The sequence below is a fragment of the Seriola lalandi genome, unplaced genomic scaffold (assembly GCF_002814215.2).
Source record: "Seriola lalandi dorsalis isolate HSWRI2012SDOR001 ecotype SW California unplaced genomic scaffold, Sedor1 jcf7180002053835, whole genome shotgun sequence".
Classification (NCBI taxonomy): domain Eukaryota; kingdom Metazoa; phylum Chordata; class Actinopteri; order Carangiformes; family Carangidae; genus Seriola; species Seriola lalandi.
The window spans coordinates 244,608-269,383 of record NW_019524388.1 but is presented as its reverse complement, the minus strand read 5'-3'; the positions used below and the strand labels follow the sequence as shown (position 1 = coordinate 269,383).

Genomic DNA, 24,776 nt, shown 5'->3' with positions numbered 1-24,776 from the left:
GTTTCTACACATTCATACTTCTAGTCAGGAGTCACACATCTGGGCTTATTTTAAAACCAAAGTGTTAACAGTCACAAGTTCATAACAGAATATGTTGCTGAGAAGCAATGCAAGGTGTGTTTTTCCTGTTAGCAAACAAGGATATGTGGAAAATGACGTCATTTTTAGGAGTGAGCGCAGAGAGAGAGAGAACGAAGAGACAATCAACTGCTGTGCCCTCATTTATCACTGATCATTTATCATCTAACGTCCTGGTCTTATTAGAAATGAATCATTTTGGTCTTTGATTACTTCTTGTCATAGCTTCACTTCACTCACCTTCATCATTAGTACAATGGTGTTTAGAGCAATCATGGCCAGTACGGTGTACTCGAACGAGGGTGACACCACAAAATGCCACAGGCGGTACTGGAATGTGTGACGGTTCTGCGGCATATAACGGGTCAGGGGCTTGGCGCTGATGGCAAAGTCTATGCACGCCCTCTGAAATACAGAAGACAAGTGAAAGAGGAATGCAAGGGGCATGAAACAGTAACAACGCAGGCAGGCAACTGTCCTCCGTCTCTTTTAGTGAGAGGCTTCTTTGTTTTTGCTTCTTTTCTATTCGTGTTGAACTCTACGGGAAGAAACATGTTTTCTTCCCTCACCTCATTCTTCTCCAGGCTGCACTCCTCCATCATCTTATCCCCCTGTTCCTGGAAGGTGATGATGATGAGTGCCACAAAGATGTTGACGAAGAAGAAAGGAAAGACGACAAAGTAGATGACGTAAAAGATGGACATCTCCATCCTGTTGCCGTGGCTTGGCCCTCTGTCCTCCTCGGTCACATCTACTGAGTGCTGCAGGACCCTGAAACAAAAAAAAAATTTCAACAGCTATTAGTTGGCAGAAAGTGTTTGGATTTATTTGTTCACTGGGGTGGGGCTCATTTGGAAGAGGACATCATTTTAATTTATTTCCTCAGCAGCAGTTAATTAACAAGGGTTGGACCGGTACAAACCCACAAGAACTATCAGTGGAATATTGGTGTAACCTTATTGTGAGATAATGAGCGGCAAATTCTTTGTTAAATTAATCAAATATATTAAATTTCCTTCATCAAAGGTCAGATTTGACCATTTCCAAAGAACAAGCCAGATGTTAAAGGTTATAATGATCATAAAAACTAATGAGCCCTCAAAGAATGGAATATGATGCTTGTTGAATTTCCTCATCCAGCATGAAAGTTAGCAGTGATTCCAGTCAGACACTCACTGAGGCCATCCCTCTCCAGTGGAAACAGTGAACAGGGTGAGTAGAGCCCAGATCACGTTGTCGTAGTGAAACTCATGTCTCTTCCAGTCTCTTCTCTTCACCTCTTTCTTGTCTTTGCCGTAGTCAATGTAGTAACCCCTGCAACAGCCGACATCAGAGGTGCATCAGAAAATAAAGACATAATAAGAAATGTGGAATTTAAGGTTTATAACATTTTTTAAAAGGGTTTATTAACTTTAGTGTCAAGTTTTAGGAGCCACAGGACAGATGCAGTTTAAACAATTTATCCAAAAAAGAATGGATTGAATGATGAAAGGAAAAATGAAGGAGATATGTAAGGAACAAGGAGGAAGAAAGAAGGACCAAGAAAAAAATTAAGGAAGAACCAAATGAAGGAAGTTATTGTATTTAGAAAGATGAGAAGTACAACAACAAGTACTTAAGAAAAGGAAAAAAAGAATAATGAAAGAGACAAACATATACGTGAAGAAAGAGGGCTGCAAGTAAGAAAGAGGGAATAAAGGAAGAAAGAAAGTAGGAATGAAGAACTGAAATAAGTAAATGAATATTACTGGCAGTCCTTCTCTGTGTCCTTCGAACTGTCAGTACAGTAGAAAAACTTCCCCTTAAAGAGCTGCACAGCAATGACGGCAAAGATGAACATAAAAAGTTTGTAGACAATCAGGATGTTGAAGACGTTTTTCAGAGACGTCACCACACAGTCAAAGACCGCCTGGAAGAGAAAGACACATGAGGTAAAAAAAGACACTGAAAAAGGGGAAGGAGAACCAGCAGTCAGATATTTCATTTTCTATGTTCTCCACATGCAGCATGTAACTGTCAAGATTTAGTTGTATCTATTAATTTATGTACAAATTCATTTTGACAAAGTTTCAGAATCACTGAGCTTTGCTTCGTTTGAATGCTTGTGAGGAAATCTACCAATTAGCTTTTGTCCAACTCAAACCGATTTAATGCATGAAAACACGTAAAACAAACATATTAACCTATTCCCTACATTAATATTTGCTTGTTTGTTGCCAAGATCATAATGACTGATTTTACTGGTATGAAACTAGTCGTTGCTTGAAAAATGATACATCACTCTAAAGAAATACTGTAAGCTTTGAAAAATGCTCATCAGTAATATAACGAGAATACAATTTGTTGTTTGTAAATGAAAATACATTTAGGTACAGTTAATGTTCTCTGTTAACTCAAAGATCTATACTTCCTCTCTTAGTGAAACTGTTAATGTATATACGGTAGTTCTGAGTGAATGATATTAGCTGCAATCCCATGATGACTACCTGTTCGTATACAGACCGTCCTCCAGACAGTGTGTGATTCCAACCTTCACTTCTAACGTTCCCCTCTCCTCTTTAACTACCTCCCACTCCTCATTCTACCTCCTCTCTGCCCCAGTTTCCAATTTATATGATTTGTTCTTCACTGTGGACCATATGTTGTTTTGTTCATTTTCAGGCATTATCCTTATTTATTTTTAATATGTATGACTTTTTTAGTTTTGTGATCTCTCCTCGCCTCTCCTCTGTTTTCTCCCTGTAGAAAGAATACGTATGAGGTTTGGGGATCCCAGCCCTGACAACATGTCTTCATGCCCTGACGATCACAGTTTGTCACCTCATGCTTTACTACCTCGCCTGTCTGCTTGTCCTGTCTCTGCAAATTATAGTTATGAGAAATGAAAGAGGAAGCATCTTTAAGCGATAGTTTATGTTTCTGTCAGTGTGTGTGGACAATGAGATGAGAAAAACTACTAATATGTAAAGGTATATATCTGTAAGGTTGCTCATTCGATAAAACTTAAAGCTTGACAAAATACATTATCAGGAAAGACACGAAAGGATGGAAAGATTGTACAATAAAATGTAAAACAACAACTATGGTTAAAATCTCTTTTAACCAAAACTTCACAGACAGCATATTGTGCAGCTTGTATCATCTGTTTGATATTTTTAAGGTGTTGATCACTTGGTCTAGTTTTTTATCTTTTTATTAACTAGCTCATAATGGCAGATATTGTTAGAAATATATATAAATAACACAAGTATGGGAACACAACCAAGATATCAAAGACAGAGCGTCTCCAACCTTGAGTTTAGGAAGTCTCTTGATGGTCTTCAGTGGTCTCAGGACACGCAACACTCTCAGAGATTTGATGGTTTTAATGTCTCGTCCTTTGTTATTTCTGTACAGCAAAACAGAGAGGGTAAACATCACACACAGCAGCACAGTTAGTAACACATTTATAGACACCATCCACCTTATTCATCCATCTTTAAAGTAAGTGTAATCTGACATATTCGATTTAAGTTACGAATTTTGCATGTTTGAAGATGCTAATATCTCTAAGAGAGGTAGACTATGGTGGCTTTTACCCCATCACATTGCTGCTGGTCATTCCCACAGGGGCACCATCCACAGACGAAGAAAAAACAGGAGAGAGGGACATGTATATCAACAGTTATAAACAAAATGGAAGCGATGAATACTCTGTGCCCAAACACATCAAATGAAACACTCATTTACAGTGTAAAAGCCAAAATACTGTTGATTTGTAGACACTTTGATGTTTGGACATATGATAAGTTAATGTTAGTTTTCAAATTAAATCATGTGACTGACGTGAGGGCGAAGGCCACCAGTGCTCCCACCACAACGATGAAGTCTAGGATGTTCCACAGGTCTCTGAAGTAGGAGCCATCATGGAGGATCAGACCCTGGTCAATCATCTGAGGATAAGACAAGGGTGTGTAAAAAATGAAAAAAATCTCTACAGTTTCCTTGCATGGATCCAACTTTGAACAGCTGTTTATTACTCTATTACTCTGCCACAAAGTGTCGCATTTCTGAGTGGTCACAAGATGATCGACGGCAGAGGAAATTTTTTTTTCCCTGCAACACAAAATAATGGATATTTTTTTCCAAGTCTTTTTTTTCTTATAAATTACGAGCTACTTTTACTTTTACAGAATTGTGAAAATTATTGAAATAAAACAAGAAAAGAAAATCACTCTTTAGATGAGCTTGTAGAAGTACAGTATGCAAGTTAACTTAATCTTCATGGCTCAACTGGTATAACGTGTACCACTTACGCTCAGTCCTTACCGCAGCGGCCAAGGGTTCGATACCTACCCATGGGCCTTTGCTGCATGTCATCCCCTCTCTCTCCCCAACTTTCCTGTCACTCTCTCACTGTCCCTATCTGAATAAAGCCAAAAACTGCCCCAAAAAAAAACTTGGAAAAAAAAGAAAGAAGCAAACAGGAATGTACGGCTCAGTTTCTGTGGCTCCGCAGTTTGGAGCTCAAAAAAGGTATATTTTCATGTTTTGCCACCATTTTTGTGCTCAGTCATCTCACAGTGACACATCATTATTTTTACACAGTAAAAGTACTCACCTTTATAATCATTTCAAATGTGAAGACTCCGGTGAACACATAATCAAAATAACGCAGAACCTACAACAATAAAACAGGAAAATCAGAAAAACAAATAGGATGTAACACAAAAAAACTGAAATGAGTCCTTCTTTAAAAGATGAAATAAATCATTCTTGTTGTTGATTTCATGGAATCTGATTTTACTTCAGACTCTTAGCTTGTGGATTACTATGAAACAGTCCCCTTGAACGGTGGTAATACAACACAAGATAATCAGTCTCATTCCTCCCATAAACATCCAGGCTCAGTGTGCCTCAGGCTTCATTAGCCTCACTCATCAGCAATTTAATTGCCTCCCATCAAGTCACCTTAGTGGCCCTTTGCAAAACAATTTCAGCAACGCACTTAAAGAAATGTTTTCTTTTTTTTCCTTTATGGTTATTTTGCTTCTTGGCCTAGATGAAGCAGGCTACGAGACCCAAGGCGCAGATAAAGAGTGATTGAAATCATGTTCATGTCAGGAGTTAACAGATTGATTCAGGCAATGGTGAGACAACAGAAATACTCTTCTATCAAGTTATCAACGTTACAGCAGTGTCAGACAGATGATTTATGAGCTAAATGTGAACACAAACCTTATTCCAGTCAGAGGAGGTAGCCACAGGGTCCTCAGCAGCTAGTGCTATACTACTAGCAGCTATAACCAGCAGAATGGACATTTCAAAGTACCTGAGGTTCACCACATAGTGACACGCTCGACGCACCCTGAGAGAGAGCAGATGGCAGAGTGAAGATGTGACCCAGGGGTCAGGTACCATGTCGTAAGAGTAACACTGTGCTGGCTTAAGCTGTCTGAAAGTTAATAGCAGCAGGAGCAAACTACATGGATGTTGTGCAAAAAATGTCAATTTATTCCCAGTACATGTGACGTTACAATATTCTGAGCAAATTTACACATAAAGACTCCACGCTGCTGCAAGGATTCTTGTGAGAAGTCTGCTCCAATGGGAGAAGTAGTGAAAACTGTGGTAGAAACTTACGGGTTATCAGGTTTGAAGATGAACATGCTGTTTGGAGTCACAGTGTTGACAGAATTTGTCTCCTCTGCCTCCTCCTTCTCTGATTTACAGGTTTCTGGGTCCTTACTGTTGACTAGAGAAGGACAGGAAAAGGAGAAGGAGAAGTCGCATCATACATTTCCCAATAGGACAGTCTGAGAAGACGATACAAAGAAGATTTAAATCTGGAAACCAGTGAGGATCGACTGAGTCTAGCAGCGGTGAGCCGAATCAGAGAACTGTGGGGACTAGCTTAGATGGTGACATGACTCAACACTTCCCAAAATGCCTGAACTCTGGAGGCTACAATTTAAACTAGCTGTTATTGCCTAAGATGAACATGACTCTGCAAATGAATGGGTTATTTCCCATCACAGACTTATTCAGAACCAAATATTGCTCAAGACTTTAGGAGAAATTTGACATTTCCAGCGGTGTCTTCCTCCAGTGAGATGTGGGAGGGGCTCACACTGATGAGCACTTGTGGATCATCTATACCACTTTTTTGAAATTAAACCCTGTCCCAATTAAGTGCAAAAAGGAAGAATAAGGGAAGTTATGTCATGAGTCATGAAAGCCAAATACAAAAAAACTAAAAATCTAATCAGCACCTGAAAACCATGAAAATTGCGCCAATACCTGTGATCGTAGAGAGCTCCAGACATGACTGAACATTGGGCACCTCGATGATCACACTGGAGCTGAGTTGAGATTTGTCCTGCTCTGTCTCTGTCTCTTTCTCTTCTTTGTCGTCCTCTGGGATGGCAAGTGGAGAAGTGTCTGATTGCTGAAGAAACTCTTCCTGCTTCTGAGGACACTGGTCACCAGTTTGGCTCTGGTTGTCTGGTGGGTTTGTGTCCCCTCCTTCCTTCTGGTCACCCTGTCTGTAGATGCAGAGAGAGACACATTACTGGAAAGGCAAGGTGGGCAGTGATTTATCTACAGTACAGTACAGTACAAGTGCTCAAAGCTGGATCTGGTTTGCGCAGTGCCAGGTCTTTAAGGGCATATAACTGCAGTGATCATATAACTGCAATGTCCCAAGGTTCGAGTCCGGCTGGGGACCTTTGTTAAATGTCACCACCCCTTTCCCCTTCCCCTGTCACCTCTCTTCTAATGCTATGAAATAGAGAAAACGCAAAAAGTGATGTCTGTATTTTGTTACATAACATCCCCAGGTCACAGCCAGGTCACTGAAAATCACTGGCATTAAACATAGAAATGTGACATCCTGGGATTATTCTGACCCCGGACCTTTGCTGCATCTCATTCCCCTCTCGTCTCCAAATCATTTCTCTGTCTCTGTTGACTTTATGTTTATGTTTATCAAAGGTGAAACATACTGCCACACAAACATGTCTACTGAAAAACAAGCTGGATGAACAGCTGTTTTATCTCACCTGCTCTCCACAGGTTTGGACACCTCCTCCTCCTTTTTGGTCTCTACTTCCTTCTCCTCTACTTTCCCTGGGTTTCTCTTCCTTTCTCTGCTGACCGAGCGACTTGCCAAGTGGCTTCCGTTCCCGGGAGATGACCCCTGACTCCTGGCTCCGCTTTGATGGTCATATTGATGCAACGCCCTCCTGTCCCTGATCGCGCCAAGGCCTCCCATCTCAGGAGTCAGCGTGTCAATGATATCTGGTGGTCTGAACTTCTTCACTGCCCTATGTTGGCGATCGCCATTCAATCTGGGGCTCCGACGCTCGCTGACAGTGTTGTGACTTTGATTAACACCCAGTTTTCTACTCTCAGAGACGGGCTCTGATTCGGGAGGCTCTGGCATGGTCATAGACACAGAAGCATCAGGAAGGGGCACGTTTGTGGGATCCAGTGACTCTGGCATCGGGGGTTCAGGTATGTTACCAGAGAGGGCGGTGCCCGGCGGCATATCCACAGAACCTGAAGCCTGGTTCTTGGCGGGGGAGGCTAATGGGTCTGTCAGGTGCTTCAAACTCCCGGATGGCGTGTTCTGCATGGCCTTGCGGTGCAGCGACACTGGACGTCCATGCTGGGCCTGGGCTGAAGCAGGAGGCCCGTCCTTCTCCTCGTTGGGGCTGTTGAACAGGATCTCTCGGCTGGACATCTGGCGGTGTCTCCGCAGCTGGCTGGTCCTCTGCTCCCAAACTGACATGGTCATCCTTTTTCTTCTCTCTCCCCTGGACATGAAAGAGTTAGAGGGGTTGAGTGGTGGGGGTGGGCGGCCCTCCCTGACGCTGCCATGCGCCTCCTCCAGGGAGCAGGAGTACGTAGGCCGGCTGCGGTGGATGGCTCTTTTCCTGTACAGGTAGGGCCGCCTCCTACGGCTTCCCCTGAGAAGAGAAGGACAAGGCAAGATGTCAATATCTAGAAGAAGACAACTTATATTTAATATATACACTATTTTCATTTTAACTTTTATTGTTATTTATTGATCGAGGTACGAAATGATTTTGTTTGCATGCTGTGTCAGCACTAAAAGGCAGATTTGATTCAAAGCAGATTCCAAATGTGCGTTGATGGACTCTCTAGGTTCCCTTTTTTCTCTAATGAAACAAAAAGTAGTTTTATGTAAATTAGAAATCAAAACATATGTACCAAAAAATTAACATCACAGTGCATTGCAAATGCTTTGGTCTGATATTTGAGCACCTTATTAACAGTAAAGAGCTATTTCATTTCAACATGAAGCAATTTACTGGATCGATGACAATGTTAGGTGATAAATTAACCAAGCCAGGAATTGTTGTGTGACTTTGATAACAAAAAGAGTAAGATGCAGAATGAAATCAGTGGTGAAGATATAAAAAAAAAAAATAGTCAAATAAGGTTGGAGAGTTTGGAAGTACAGGACAGAGCATGAACAGAATGCTATACAGGATGAGTCTGGGACATTTACCCATTTATGAAAATCAGACAGGCGTTAGTAAGAGATTCAGAGAGCTGAACAGACAGTGTTACTTACTGGAGCGTGGACTCTTGTGTGGTCCGTGTTATCAATGAGCGATTGGTTGAAAACAAGACATTAGTGCTTTTGTGAGCAGAGACAAAACAGGCCAGGAGACACACAGCAAACGATCCTCAAAGATCATAAACTGGCCTTTCACACAAAGACCAACAACAACATAGATTGTTAATGCCATTTACCAGCTGTTCTATATTCGTTATTCATCGCTTAAGGGTAAAACCGCTCTTTTAGAATACTACACACACAGTTGAATTATTAATTTCATATTTAACTGCTACATCATGCAGCCTGTTTGCGATAGAATAATTTCCATTGCAAACATCCGTCCTTTTAACGTTTATAATGAATAAAGGATAAATTTGGACTGGACTCCTGATGTTTTGGTGTGTGTCTCCATTGGAGCCAAGCGGCACATTGACAAACAAGATGGTAGCAGTATTAGAAACAATTAAACAACATTCATAAACATCAACAGTAAGCGCAACATTGATAAGAAGACATCTTTAATAGATTAGACAGTCTGAGCTACAGTATGGGCACAAGTAGAAAACACAGAGATGGGCTCCATCAGCAAACACAGGGGAAGAGTACATATTTAAATACCCTTTGAACAAAACCATCACATTGGGATGCAGCTCTGAACATCACTGCCACCTCAGAGCACTCACACGTTTGCATTCTTTCAGGACATGCTGGTAGAGCCAAACTCATGTGCGGAGCTTCAATATATTAGGTTAAATATTCAGACTACTCAAGAGCACTTGGGTGTGGGATTAAAGACTTCAGAGTGGAAGAAAAACTGTACACACACTGAAAACACTATCCAAATATTACAGTCCCATTATCATTTGTTGTATTGTACGTCAAGAGAATTCTCAGTGAGTGTGTGTGTGTGTGTGTAATTTCTGTTTTTCTTCCTTTGATCATGCTGACCAGACGCATGCCTTCCCAAAATGAAATTATCATCAGGCTCCAACATGCTGCATCTCTCTTTTTTTATTGAGCAAATGCTGTCATGCAAGTTTCTTCAGGGTCAGCAGGGGCAGTTACTGTCGGGGGTTTCATAGCTGACATCAGAGTTGAGACCAGAAACCCTTAAAGTTCAGAGTGTCCTTTCTGAATACAGATGGCGGCCCAGACGACCCCATGGTATTCCAGTCCTCTCTATGGGCTCTGACAAGGGCCTGACCCTCAGCTGGCTCAACTGACACTAATGCATATCCCTACTTTTATTTCTGTTTTGCTTTAATTTAATTTCCATTGAGTAAAGTTTATGAAAATGGCAAGGCCTCAAGAAAGAAGGAAAGAAAGACAGAAGGACAGAAAGAAGAAGGTACATAATTTAATGTTAATTAAACGTTATCTTGTGAAATTTTCCACATGCCCATGCAACAAACTGCTTGTTTGTCCATACACAGCGTGCATACTGAGCCAGAGGTCCCCACTCTTGTGCATGCACATGCACTTCCACCACCTATGACAAGGCACTGTTCAATCAACCCTGAGAAAAAAAACCTATTTTGCAAGCAGGAAACCTGGGCATTGAGAAAACAAGGTCGCGTTACTTTATGAATTAAAGTGAGAGCACTTCAACAGATCAAAGCCTGCGCACACTTATTTCACTTCCTTACACTCTCTCCTAGTCACAACTTTCATTTTGCTGAGTACAGAAGTATATTACTGTAATGGACACACCATGTTAATTTGGACACTGAGTAATCCTATCTCCATGACAACAATATAAGCACCTCCCAACCCGGTGTGGAACCAGTAACCATGGAGACATGGACTTCAATTTGGAGAAAATTACAGTGGTGGGAGCAGGCGGAGGTTAGTTAGTAGACCTTTCAGTAAAGACGTATCAATAAGTCTCTAGTGGGACAGCACCAAATACTGATTCCCTAAACAGGCTCCAAGTCACATTTAAGTGCTACAAACCAGCACTTACACATCAGCACAACTTGAGGCTCTGTATTGATGACCCTTAGCTTCCCTCTATAACTGTTCTGCATTATTAGTAATCCGAATCTACTGCACCAAATGATAGACTCGCCATTTGCTGGAGGCTACAGCAACTCATGCAAAGTGTTGGCACTGTGGGTTAGTCCTATATAGACACTCCCTGGAGGAAGGAAGGAAGGAGGGAGGGAGAGGAGGAGAGAGACAGAGGGAGGAGATAAGAGGTCAGGCAGGGAGAGCGGTTGCATACAGCACTTACTCTGAAGACATGAAGGAGGACAATGGTCCGACCTCCTTCGCCTTTTGGAGAGCGTGCTTCTGGTTGAACGCCGCCTCTGCTTCCTCTTCATCCTGATCAAAAGAGGAAAAGAGGAAAAGGCAGCTGAACAGCTGTATCATCTGAGTTTAAATAATTAAACAGAACTTAAGTGAAAAGGAGGAAAGAGCAGAACTGGACATGACAGAGTGGAGAGATTATTAAAACTATTTAGCATTAAGTAACAGGTTCTTGCAAGAATAAAAGCAGGCAAGACCAGCCTTGTTCTTTCAGTTAAGGCTTTTTTGTTATTCACTTTTTTATTACCTTAGTAAGTTCTTGTGCATTTGCAAGATTATCCACAGCAATGGCCAAGAAGACATTCAGCAGAGTGTCTGGTCACACCTGTGTTAAGGACTGACACAACACTGACTCCTTGTTCAGAGACAGATAATGGTACTAGTGTTGGAGATTCCACTTATAATCACAACCCAGACTGCACCTCTGCAGCTCAGTTGGTCTGTGTGATGTAACCCAAGTATAAAATCAGATCACAGGCAGCCACGTTTAGCTCTCAACCTCACACAAGCAGACTGTGTGGTAGGTTACCTGTTTGGCATGAAATGGCTGGTGAAGTACCTCAAACATTGTGCAAACCAAGAGATCCAGATACCTTTCTTAAATTGGTGGATGAAACCTGGGCTGAAAGATGAGTGACATATGGGATTAAATTCAACAGGTGTCCAGCAACATAACTACTTCAGGTGTCATATCCCGGTGACGCTTGATTTTCCCATATTTTCTACCTAATTTCCTGAAATCTCTCCTAAACATTTACCGGCACTTAGCTGTTAATTACTGGAATATTTCAAATTGAGGTCTATACAGTTTGGTACACACTGTAAGGGAAATGGAGAAAGTGTTGTTACTCTTTCTAGGAAAGTGATGGATACTGAAATCTACTTATGAACTATACACTTTCCTTCTACAAATTCCTTGTTTTTACTGAAAAACCTGAATATAACGAGCAGGTACTTAATAAATGTAGAATAAAAAATTATCCTTGAAATTTAAAACTAAATACCAGGAAAGTTTCCAGGAAATTAACTGGAAAATATGGGACTTACTCCACAATAACAAAGAAAGTGACAATTGTAAAGGGAAAATTGCAAAAACATTTACTAAATACAAAATAATCTAAGTTACACAATGAAAAGAAGGCAAAGAGTGATGAAGGATACAGTTTCCAAACAACGTGAGCACTATAAAGTAGATGGAGGACCACATGCCAGACTTCACTCCACCTTGAGAGCGAATACCGTTGTACATAACTTCATTCCAGTCCTCTCCAGTCAGGATCTGAGAAAACACATCCACAATCACACAGAATATCATCTATAAAACTAGTCAGAGCATAACTGCTGAGGTTAGCTATAAACTCCATATTTGCTAAAATGCTGTTACACTAAAAATGGATAATTCTGGTACATTGTGATTCACTGTAATGAAGGTGTGTGAAATAGAGAGCAATAAATTGTCAGGTTTATTTCCAGACCTGAAAGACGGTCATAATGGCTGCAGGAAAGGTGTCAAAGTTTGTCGGGGTGTAGTCTTCAAAGATGAACCTGTGAAAAAGATGTGACACATACGGTCTTTAAAAAGAAGATCTGGGTCTAGTATTTATTTTATTTTTTCAGTCAGAGAAAATCAATCCTCCTCCTCTCTGACTGGCTGGCTGATGGAGCTAGAGTTTGTTTTTTCTGTGTGTTCTGTATTCTAGAGGGCAGTTCATACACAAGGCCATGCTTGTCTAACTCAGCCAGTCTTTACTGAAGTGACAGCTTGTGGAAAACGGCCTTCGACTTGAGGGAAAACCAAGCAACAATGGCTGTGTGACAAAGGCTCAAGAGCCTCAACTCTCTACAGAGCTCACACGGTGTCTCGGTATAATGAAAACAACTGTGAACCATAGGGCAATCTATTCTTTTTTCTACTGTGTGTATTCAATAAAGAGTAATCTACTGAACCATTATGTCTACTTCAGCCTTGTTTTTTTATTTTATTTGTGAATGTGTATTTAGTGGAACCACAGGACATGTCTACCCAGCTGAGTAGGAGAAAACAGTCTCTATTTTAAGCCAGATTGATTAGATTCCTGTCTCTGCCTGGCTAGTTCGTCGCCTTACTCAATTTCTTTATGAACTCATTAGGAATGATGCACAGAGCTATAAGCGCTAGTATTTATTCGGATGATTGCTCATGAGTTTTTATTGTTACCTGCCACCGAAGAGCTGCATGCCAAGCAGTGCAAAGACAACGATGAAGAGGAAGAGAAGGAAAATGAGGGAGATGATGGACTTCATGGAGTTCATCAGGGAGACGACCAGGTTTCTCAGAGACGCCCAATACCTAGACAGTCACAAAATGCCATGTTAGTGGAAAAAAGAAAGTAAAGTGAAAAGTGAATAATTCTGTTACTGTAATCCATGATATATAGTTTCAACCCCAAAAGTAAGAGCAAAAGCATTTCATTTTCAAGCATTTCACCTGCTTTTTGGAAGCAATATGAATGTCATGGGTATATAGATATTGCCATGTATATCTTCGGTTTGAATTTGTTTTGTGTCTGGGGGGAGTTTGCAATGGGTTGTTTCCTATGTAAATATTTTTTAATGAATGAATCTCCAGCAAAACGACACCGACAAAACTTTAATATTAGTTTTCTGTCAAAAGCTTTCTGTCAACTGTGAAATATTCCGTGTAAACATTTGAACAGATGGCAAAAGGTGAGGAAGAGACCAACTTGGTGATCTTGAAGATTCTCAGCAGACGGAGAGCACGCAGGACACTGATGCCAAAGGAAGTCCCAGGCCTGAAGAAACCCCACAGCACTTCAAATATGCTGCCAACAATTACCTAAAGAGATAACAAACCGATGTGTACCAACAGTTATGACAAGGTGACGATGAGGAGAGAAAGAGAATGAGAGAAACATTATGCAACAGACACAGACAGAGGAAGTGAAAGCTAATGCTGCATAATTTAAGTACACAAGTTGAATATTGGGAGAAACAGATGTGTAGAGAGGGAGGCAGAGTACTGACACTGCAGTCAAAGCAGTTAAAGGAGGAGTGGAAGTAGAGGCGTGGTCCCAAGCTGTACATCTTCAGGAACATCTCAGTCAGGAACAGAGCGAGGAACAGGAACTCTGCATAGTCTGGAACAAAAACAAAAACAGGAATTTATATTGTTAATCATATATATATGATTGCAATTATACGATAAAGCAATGATTTCGACTTTCGTTATTCGACAGCTGTTACAGAGTGGACAACAAAGGTGTATCAACTGCCTGAGCACTTCTCTTGTTCCAAGCTGGTACATAAATGAAGTGTGACTCACAGAGGAAGTTCGACAGCCAGAGGGGCTGGTTGTGGTGAACAATGGCCACACACAGCGTGTTGAGGGCGACTAGGCCGAGCACTGTCCAGTAGAAAGTGTGTGTCTTCACCACGCGGCGGATGGAGATGCGGAGGAGACGCTCCTTCCGGCGAAAATAGGCTGTAGGACCCCGCTTGGCACTCCTGATACTTGCTCTTGCCATTGGGATGCCTTGGGGGAAAATGGGGAGGTAAAGAGAAAATTGTGTTCTAACAGTACTTGTACAACATGTTCCCACTGTGAATCTTGAACTGTGATTCCAACAGTTTGATGTTTACATCAGTATCAACTATGCAATGGAGTACGCCTTACCGTTTATGTGCCCATATTTACGAGCATGTTCAGACTCCCACTCACCCACAGAGGAGATGTCACCATATTGTTCCTCCCCTGGTTGCCCTCGACACACCACATCCATGCCTCTCCTCTTGATGGTGGTGGCTCGCTTCAACACTGTGGACAAAGCATGATGTAAAAAAAGGTAGCAGAACAAGCTGCTCTGACAGTATGACTCTTATATTCTGTGAAATTAGAGGGAACACACTGTGAGGGCAGTGACACAAGGACAAGTTTTGGGCAACACTGTTCAAGTGCTTAGTATTTTGGCCTTGAAGACATCATGTTGAATCACTGAATAGATTTTTTGTGGTTTTACGTCAACATGGCCCAAAAAACTGCGCTGTGTATGATCACCCTTACATTTTTAAGATATCCCTAGGTAGACTCAGGTAATATGCAAGTGTGGAATCTGATAATGAGATGAAAAGATGATGATGAGGAGCCTCTGCATGAAAAGCTCATGCCTGTGAAGTTTTAGCTGAAAGGGAAAGTTGAGCTCATTAATGATGCAGTTGAAAGAGACACAAATGATAATTTAATGTTAGTGTAATGATCCAAACAACTCAGTGCAAACCTTCTGCTGCTATTTTATGATCACCATGATAGCAAACCATGCTCCGAGGCGACTTGACGGTCCATGCATCTCTTATATTTGAGCCATGTACAAGTGCTGCCATACAGTGACAAGCCGTGGGGACAGTGTCCGTGCCGTGCAGTGTGTACATGCCGAGGTGAGTATGATGAGTGTGTTTTGAACTTTTCACTGACAGATGTGTTTATGATTACCTTTCAACCTATCCCTCTCACACATTCCCACTACCTTGTGATTTCTGAATCTACATGTCGTCAATATTTGCCTGAGGACTTTTTTAATAAGACACTGATCAAACACACGCACAAACACACACAGATACACAAAAATATGGCTGCCATTCCACACACACAGGAGTGTTTGCTAAGGGCAGGGACACCAAGTCCTGTCAACACACACACACGTATACAGACACACACACACACACACACACATACACACACACACACACACACACACACACACACACACACACACAACAAACACATGCATGCTGCTGCCTTTTCAGACAAGAGGTTGCTAAGGCAACCACAGTGCACCACCTCTCTTTTTAGTCAAAGCTATCAGAGCTTCTGCATTTATTTCCATCACAACTGAAGCCATTGTCTGTTTTTATTATAGAGTTGCATCATTTATCTTTTTTTTACCTAATTCAAGTGACTGAAACATATTGAACAAGGATTTTCTTTCCTTTTTCTATGTCAAAAGTGTTTGTATGTGTGCATTTGAGTGGCAGCGTGTGTGGCAAATGGAGTGTGAAGTTGGTGAGGGAGAGAGCAGAGGACGGTTCTCACCATAGGCACCACCTGTACTCCACTCTGGCAGCCTCCTGAGAGCTGCCAATCAATCAACATTTAATAAAAGCCCTGCTGATTTAGCGAGGAGGAAAGGTCAAAGTAGAGTTGAGAGGGTCAGAGCAGGTACTTAGCTGTCTGTGAGGCACCGAGCCTAGTGGCAGATTTAGTGTTATCAGTGCTAATGTTCTCTATGTGGCATTGAGATTTGTAGAGTGAGTTGTAATGGTGATCTGTGTAAATGAACCATGGCAGCAACAGAATGGGCAGCTCACATCCTGAGTACCTGATATTTTGCAAAAGGGGGCCACGAAAAACTTTTTTTTTGTCAATTTTTTCCAGCTCAGCTGCTCAGAAATTTTACCAAGACCAGGAGTCTACAGCCATGCTAGTGGCTCTGTTAAGCTTTATATATAGGCACAATGGTGCTCACATCAGCATGCTAACATACTCACAATGAAAATACTACAGTAAGATTCATGACAGCACAGCCTGACACTCACAGCAGGGCATAACATTAAATCATAATATAATTTTCATTGATACTGGATTTCCATAGGCTCACCCAACTTTTGGCACATTTCACTATGTGTATTGATACCTATATGCTGATCTCAGACTGTTATAATAATAATAATAATAATAATAATAATAATATGTTCACCATCTTACACCTTCAGTATATAACTGTATGATGATGGTACTAAATGAAAAGTCAGTGGCTGTACTTAGGCATAGCAGTGCTTTCACATGCTTTTGAGCTAAATGCTAACTCAGCATGCTAATATACGCACAATGACAACGTTACCATGGTCACTGTTTTAATTTTGTGTGTTTGCATGCTAATATTAGCTTCTTATCTCTAAACACAAAGTGCAGCTGAGGCTGATGGGAATGTCATCAGTTTGGTCATAAAATTAAATTCTGACCTGATGGTAGCACTTGATGAAAACACAAGGTGATTAGGATTCATCCTGCTGGCAACATTAATGTCTGTGTCAAATTTCATTGTAATCTATCCAATAGTTGTTGAGACATTTTACTCAAAACAACAAATGTGAACCTCCTGCCCTTTATGGCAATCCACTGACTGGTGGTTGAGATATTTCAGTCTGGACTGATGAACCAAACGACACTGCCGTCTCAAACTGATCAATTAGATCAAAATGTAATTCAACTTTTTTATTCCTTTAACTGTATTGTAAATAAGTTGTGTTTTGACCCCACACAATCACAGACAAATAAGCAACACATACTCGTATAGCATATGCCTGAATAGTCTTTATAAAGCACATTTAACAGCTCAAAATTGAGACATAATGTGAAGCAATGTGAGGGGAGCAGAAAGACAATGTGCACAATATAACTAAACAAAACCAAACTTTCTTACCATCAAGGGCAGAAGGTCCTGCATTCTTATTCTCCTCAGCAAGCATCACCTCCTCTGGAAAGCAAAAAGTCAAAGTATGATCAGAAATGAGCGGGACAGCAGCATGGAAAGAGATATACTGGCATGTCTGGTAACTGTATTTGTAGCTCCATTGTGGCAAAATATAGTCCTTTGTTCCATAATTGACAAGATTAGTCATAAAGTTTATAGTGAAAACACTGATTTTCCATTTCTCATCAAGAGCCAAATTATTGTCCCCTGAGCTGTACTTAACTAAACTAAACTAAAACCACCTGCTCTGTCGATCCAGGCCCGATAGCCGTTGAGCTCTCTCTCAATCTGCTGTTGACGTCTCAGTTTCATGAAGGCCCTGCGGTTTTCCACTCTCTCTCTCTCCTTGGCAAATTCCCTGCAGAAACAACCCAAACCGCAGTATCTTTTATTTACTCTTTGAGGGATCAGGAGTTTGTGTTCAGGGGGATGAATAGGAGAGGAGAGGAGAGGAGAGGAGAAGAGAGGAGAGGAGAGGAGAGGAGAGGAGAGGAGAGGAGAGGAGGAGAGGAGAGAAGAGAGGAGGAGAGGAGAGGCGAAGAGAGAAGAGAGGAGGAGAGGAGAGGCGAGGAGAGAAGAGAGGAGGAGAGGAGAGGAGAGGAGAGGAGAGGAGAGGAGAGAGGAGGAATGGAGAGGAGAGGAGGAGAGGAGAGGAGAGGAGAGGAGGAGAGAAGAGAGGAGGAGAGGAGAGGAGAGGCGAGGAGAGAAGAGAAGAGAGGAGGAGAGGCGAGGAGAGGAGATGAGAGGAGAGGAGAGAAGAGAGGAGGAGAGGAGAGGAGAGGAGAGAAGAGAGGAGAGGAGGAGAGGCGAGGAGAGAAGAGAGGAGGAGAGGAGAGGAGAGGAGAGGAGAGAGGAGGAATGGAGAGGAGAGGAGAGGAGAGGAGAGGCGAGGAGAGGAGAGGAGAGGAGAGGAGAGGAGAGAAGAGGAGAGGAGAGAGGAGGAGAGGAGAGGAGAGGAGAGGAGAGGAGAGAAGAGAGGAGGAGAGGAGAGGAGATAATGCCAATGGATCGACCATTAACCTTTTCAAAAAAATGAATTAACTTGTGCAGGCTTTGACACCATGTACTGAAAAAACAAGTTTTTGCTTAGCAGTAGCTTCTGCCCCATCCACTCTCCAAGTCAGTGTAAAAGCCAGTTACAGTGTGTTGTCTGTCTTACAGATTAGGTTGCCATAACGTAAATCAACAGGAGTATAAAACCAGCTGACTGTATACCTGTAACCCATTTCATAGGATACCTCCTTCAAAGGATGTGGCCTATTGGTGTAGTCTTTGGAGGACCTGAAACTGGGGCTAAACCTGTGGCCACTCTATAAAAGACTCACAGAGACCAAAAGGAATGGTGCAGTTGAGCAGTCCTTAGTTAAGTTAATCCTCTTTGTCATCTGTTGGATTTAAGGCCACAATGAGCTCCCTCAGTGCACAGATCTTTGTAGTTCCAGTGACAAACATTTCTTGTAAATGGAGGCATTGCTAGCACCACACCCATCCCTATAATCTGGAGTGTTTTAAATTTGTAATGGTGCCCACATCAATATACTATAACGTCCAATCATCTGCAATGCTTTAGGCAGTGATATACAACATGTGCAGGATGTTTATAAAACAATTTTCTATTCTTTGACAAGCCGCACAAAGTGAGGTGCAGACGACTGAGAGCTTCAGTGCAAGTCCATCAAACTTATAAAACATGTCTCACAGTCTCACTCTTTCTTTATTCACCAAATGTTTTAGGCTATCTTGCCCTAATCAGGCTGGTGTCTAAAGTTCTTTCATGATTCCTTATATACAGATGACCCAATGAATAAAGCAATTAATTCTAATAATAATAGAAGGGTTCTTCGATGTGATTATGTCTTTGACAGGCTGACAACAACAACAAAACAGAGGCATTTATCCTTTGGTACCTTTAATTACATTCTACAGCAAGTTTTTTTTTTTACTAATACAGATCATGCTGTGTATTTAACAGTGACTGATGACCACACTAATACCTTGTTAATATGATGTGACAGTATGATTTATGCCAACTTCATAAGTGGACAAAGACGACTTGAATGCACCATTTAATCACTGACCATGATGCAATGGACTGCAACGGCAAATAAGGAGCACCAAGGACATGCCACAGGCTGCACTTCTGAGACACAAATAGGCAGCTGCCCCTTAACTGAGACATAGTTTAAGTCTGTCTGGCAATCAGGGGCTGACAACTTGATGAGTTTAAACTGAACTTGGATTGAACTTGTACTTAAGAGTGAACCTACCCAGAGAGGACTCCCAGCACCAGGTTCAGGACAAAAAAAGAGCCGATGATGATGAGAGGGATGAAGTAGAGCCAGTTCCAGCTGGGGCCCAAGGCATCGTCGGTCTGAAACATCAAAAAAAGTTTTAAACTCAGTAAAATCAAGTCAGGCGGGAGCAGACTCGACTCATGCTGCCATTGGGATACAAGACAGAAATACACAAGTGTAGGTGTTTGGGTGGCTGCTGAAGGTTCGAGCCTGAGTGCAGGCAGGGCTTCGAACAGAGACATCATGTGTATTGATCTGCTCCGGCCTCGCAGAGAGAGTGTGGAGGAGAGTGGAGGTATTCTGTGAACAACTAGTGTATGAAGCCAATATAGAACCACTGTGCTACATCTCTACTTTAAAGTACGTGGACCTGAGAAAGTATACATGGTGAGTGTTTTTTCCAGGATATTCATGTGCACATAAACAAATTCACGCCTGCAAAAGAGTGTATTTTTTTTTGTATATGTGCTCATACCGTAGATGCACTTTGTGTATTTAATGTTGATTAAATTGACTACAGTAATTATCACAGTCAGCCTGTATGGTCAGCAGCACATTAGCAGCAGGTCGTCTGTCTCTTTCCTTCGTCCCTCTTCGTTTATCGTAGAGCTCATTTAGCATCACTTTAGACAACATAATACAATCATTCAGGCAAATCCTCTGCCTTCATCCATCTCAATAAAAACTGAAGGAGCAGGCAGCTGACCACAAAGTACACCCTGGCTCAGCACTTGTGTTTGAGTGTGTGTGTCTGGTTGTTGCTTTACTAGCATAATCTGAGGTAAAAAAAAAACTAGAAAAAAAAAGAGAGAAAATTCCTTTGAGTTTCTGCTCCATGTTGACATAACTGCATCACACCATTTCTGATTTGTCAGCTGTACATTCATGCTGCCAATCTCCCATTCTACCACATCCCAAATGTGTTCTATTGGATTCACATGTGGTGACTGGGGTGGCCACTGAAGTTCACTGAACTCATAGTCATGTTCACGAAACCAGTTTAAGACGACTTTTGCTTAGTTACATGGTGCATTACCACGCTGGGAGTAGCCATGCCATGTAGTTGCTGCTCACTACAATCATGGTTATCTGAGTAACCATAGCCTTTCTGTCAGCTCCAACCAGTCTGCCCCGCTCTCCTCTGACCTCTATCATCAACAAGGTGTTTCTGTCCACAGAACTGCTGCTGCTCACTGGATGTTTTTTGTTTTATGCAACATTCTGAGTAAAAACTATGGAGACTGTTGTGTGTCAAACCAGCCCGTCTGGTACCAACAATCATGTCACCGTCAAAATCACTCAGATCACTTTTTTTTAATGTGAAATTAACTGAAACTTCTGATCTGTATCTCCATGATTTTATGCAATGCACTGCTGCCACATGATTGGCTGATTGAATAATTGCATGAAGAAGCATGGGTACAGGTGTTCCTATTAAAGTGTTCAGTGAGTATCCACGCATACTGTGACTTTTCTAAAGTGTGCAGACCCACATGACCAGGATGATCATTTTTCTTTTTGTAATATGCTGTTCTCATGGTTTGTTATAGTGAACAGGATCTTCTATTTCTGCTCTGCTGCAAGCAGAGGTGAACATGATTGGACTTGATTTGTTGAATGGTCATACAGGCAACAGCTACATCAAATTAGCAAATGGTGCCACTGCCTGCCTTTCTGTCTACATACTGTCTGAGTGCGTCTGCCCGCCTGCTCCTTTCACTCTGACAGTGCCTGTGAAGAATGGTGCAACATTTCATCCCTGTCTGACAGTTACTCTACAGCTGAAAATGTCATTAGTACTGGTCTCAATGCTCATTACTTGAACATGTCTCTGTGAGATGCAATATGATACATAGTGCTTTCATGTTTACTTTTCTACCATTTGGGGGATTTCAAAATGTTCAGATATATATGTACATATACATATTTTCAACCTACTCATCATGCTCATATTCATACATAGCAGATGTTTACAAAGTCATTAATTCTAGATTACATTTCTAAGAGATACTTAAGTGTGCCATATTTCATAGCTAGTAGGCGGGCAGTCTAATCTCTATTCAGGCCTTGCCGCATGTTCAAAGAGGTTATACATTTCTCAAGGCTGAGGGAATAAAAATGGCAAACTGAGAGCAAAACAGGAATCAACATAGCACTCTGCAGTTTCAAGCCTGAGAGACCAGGATGCAGGGGTTGCAGACATCCACTCAGCAACCATCAGTGTGCTGGAGCCAAAGCTACTTCTGTTCATTAGGGTTAATTGAGTCTAAATTGAAACAAAACACTGCTGCACCTCAATAATTTGCAGCAATCCAGAAAAATATTGTGAGTGGCACACGTGTATGTGCATGTGCATGTGAGCTGTCTTACATTGTAGAGTACAGTGGTCCATCCCTCCATGGTGATGCACTGGAAGACAGTGAGAACAGCAAACAGGATGTTGTCGAACTGGGTGATGCCGTGATTTGGGCCAATCCAGGTATCATTGCAAGTGTATTTGGCTGGACACTGACGCACGCCACACGGGAACTCAAACTCAGAGGAGTCCACCGTCTCGTTTTCTGAACAGAGAGGTGCGTAAATAGAGAAAAAAGTGCAAAAATACAGTATGTTACAAGTCATACATAAGACCAAAGTTCCTAAGTCAGACAACAAACGTCCCATGTCCAATGCATTGCAATGTTCTCTGGCATCAAAAAGTTACTACCATAGTGATCACTGTCATTTGAAAGCAATCATGGATTTAACATCTTTCAAATAGAATCTGCGAATATAATATCTACTGGTCGTTTAGCTCAAGTACACAAAGTTTAAACCAATCTATGTACCCAGTGAGCAATGATGCCCGTCATTACTGCTCGTCATTTCACTTGTGTGACAGTGAATTCTTCTCTCACAGACGTCTTATTGGTTAAATCTTCAATAAAGTCACATCTCAGAGTGTACAGCAAGAATGACTTAGACCACAGTTATAGCACCATAGGAATAAATTAAAAAAACTCTCCATCAAACAATGGAAGAGGAGAGTACCTGTTTGAACAGTAATGTGACCATCCACTGATAGAAAATACTCACATCAGTCTGTCTGTGTTATCTAACTGTCCATTCAGCTTCAGTGTGACAGCTCGGAGGTTAATGACAGCTGTGAATGTACAATGAGCTATTGTGGCACAAAGCATTTGTTGGATTTAATTATACAGGATTTAATTATACAGGACAAAACTGCAAACTGTTTGGTTTGATCAAGTCTCCAGGTGCAGCCTGGCATGCCATTGTGAGTACGCATGTGTGTATGCATTTGTGATTATGACAATAGAGCTTTTTCCTAAAGAGCTATGTAAATATACATGACATAAACCCACACATAAACGTACAGTGAACAATAACACCAGTGACTGAGTGAGCTCAGTCCTGTCTCTTTGATTTTACACTCCGTGACTCAGTTTGTTTTCAAAATAGTTCTTAAAATATTATTTTATTGGTTCACATTTATGCATTATTCACAAACATGTCAGGTCCTTTCCACAAATTGTTCTCTTTTGTGTCATCCATGCCATCAGTGTGTGGTAGAGGTGTTGAGACAATTTCCTGTTTTCTAATGCAATTCAAATTAGATCTTGGCTTAGGATGAATAAAAACATTTGAATAACAGTAATAACAGGATGTCACTATTGGCTCCAATCACAAATAGAGTAGTGTAAAAAATTGTGTACTTGTATGTGCATGTGTGTCTAAATACACTTAACAGACTCACTGAGTACAAATATTATGTTTCTATCTCCTCATCTCGCTGTCTGTGGGAAACGTGGATGGGAATATCTGTCCATGTGTGTGTATGTGTATTTACTTTGTCTACATATGAAGAGCATAGAAAGCTTCTTAAAACTGAGAGCATGAACTATTGTAGTCAAAGTGGTTACAGTCATTGGTCAATTTGTATGAATGAGTTCAAATATGTAAAGATATATGGTAAATACTGTGCATACTGAATAAATATGCACCACTATGCATTGACTGCATCATGTAATATGTTTTCAGTGCTGTGTGTAACAGTGTGTACCTGTATACTATAGAGATAAACTATGAGTGTGTCTGTACCGAGTATCCCAGGCTGTGGTATGCAGGTGAAGTGCAGTTTGCCGCTGTAAAACTCCAGGCCAATGATGGCAAACATGAGGATTGCAAAAAACAGGAGCAGGCCGATCTGCAGCAGAGGGACCATGGCCTTCATTATAGACTTCAGGACTATCTGCAGACCTGGAAGTAAAGCACACAGTGACCAGCAGAATTAACGTGAAAACACTGCGTTTAAGGCTTACTTTACAGTAAATAATGATTAAAAAAAATCTAGTAGACCTTAAATGATCAGTCAATCCATTGATTAGTAGAATGTCAACATTCAAGTAATTTTTTTTCCCAAGCAAAAGTGGAAAGATTATCTGGTTCCACCATTGCAATACTGATTTGATTTGTCTCCTCAGGCTCTGAAAAATGTGAGGAGCATTTTTCACTTTATTCTGAGATTTTATAGAATATTTGAAATGTAATTTTTTTTCTGTTTTGTGTGTGCATCACAAACAAAAATCTATTTGTCTTTATTGTATTGAGGAATCTTAGAGGCCAATATCTCAAAACCTGGTCAAAGAGAACCAAAACTATAACTATCTGCATGGCTACATACTATTGAAGGAAAGTGAGAACATATGTTTTCTTGTAATTTTGTTGAAATTCAATGAAATGACCATGACTGTCATGAAAAGATATTACTAGTGGTACTTACTGGGAATGCCTGAGACCAGTTTGAGGGGTCGAAGCACTCGCACCGCCCTCAGAGTCCTCAGGTCCACTGAGATGTTCATATGTGCCCCTGCTGCAGCCAGGATCCTACAGAGGTAAACACGACATACAAATGTCCAAATGCAAACCCACACAAACAGAAGACAGAGAGACGGAGCACAATTGCCAGTGTCTTGCAGATGCATATGAATGCTACAATTT

General features: G+C 41.3%; 1 protein-coding gene across 1 annotated transcript in view; it reads right to left on the bottom strand.

Moving 5' to 3' along the window:
- Positions 1-24,027, bottom strand: part of cacna1ea (calcium channel, voltage-dependent, R type, alpha 1E subunit a) — a 35,474-nt gene extending 11,447 nt beyond the window's left edge. Inside the window, exons 1-27 of the mRNA XM_087172813.1 lie at positions 23,877-24,027; positions 22,149-22,339; positions 19,752-19,855; positions 17,727-17,842; positions 17,434-17,487; positions 16,044-16,085; positions 14,676-14,771; positions 14,280-14,489; positions 13,982-14,094; positions 13,681-13,793; positions 13,155-13,286; positions 12,433-12,502; positions 12,119-12,236; positions 11,205-11,272; positions 10,881-10,972; positions 7,119-8,027; positions 6,358-6,602; positions 5,701-5,812; positions 5,296-5,425; positions 4,679-4,738; positions 3,904-4,010; positions 3,657-3,668; positions 3,370-3,466; positions 1,827-1,987; positions 1,255-1,392; positions 648-849; positions 319-483 (exon numbers count right to left, since the gene is read on the bottom strand). Of these exons, the coding sequence (XP_087028939.1) occupies positions 319-483; positions 648-849; positions 1,255-1,392; positions 1,827-1,987; positions 3,370-3,466; positions 3,657-3,668; positions 3,904-4,010; positions 4,679-4,738; positions 5,296-5,425; positions 5,701-5,812; positions 6,358-6,602; positions 7,119-8,027; positions 10,881-10,972; positions 11,205-11,272; positions 12,119-12,236; positions 12,433-12,502; positions 13,155-13,286; positions 13,681-13,793; positions 13,982-14,094; positions 14,280-14,489; positions 14,676-14,771; positions 16,044-16,085; positions 17,434-17,487; positions 17,727-17,842; positions 19,752-19,855; positions 22,149-22,339; positions 23,877-24,009 (3,990 nt within the window). The 5' untranslated portion in view covers positions 24,010-24,027. The remainder of the gene's footprint in view (positions 1-318; positions 484-647; positions 850-1,254; positions 1,393-1,826; positions 1,988-3,369; positions 3,467-3,656; positions 3,669-3,903; positions 4,011-4,678; positions 4,739-5,295; positions 5,426-5,700; positions 5,813-6,357; positions 6,603-7,118; positions 8,028-10,880; positions 10,973-11,204; positions 11,273-12,118; positions 12,237-12,432; positions 12,503-13,154; positions 13,287-13,680; positions 13,794-13,981; positions 14,095-14,279; positions 14,490-14,675; positions 14,772-16,043; positions 16,086-17,433; positions 17,488-17,726; positions 17,843-19,751; positions 19,856-22,148; positions 22,340-23,876) is intronic.
- Positions 24,028-24,776: the final 749 nt, after the last annotated feature.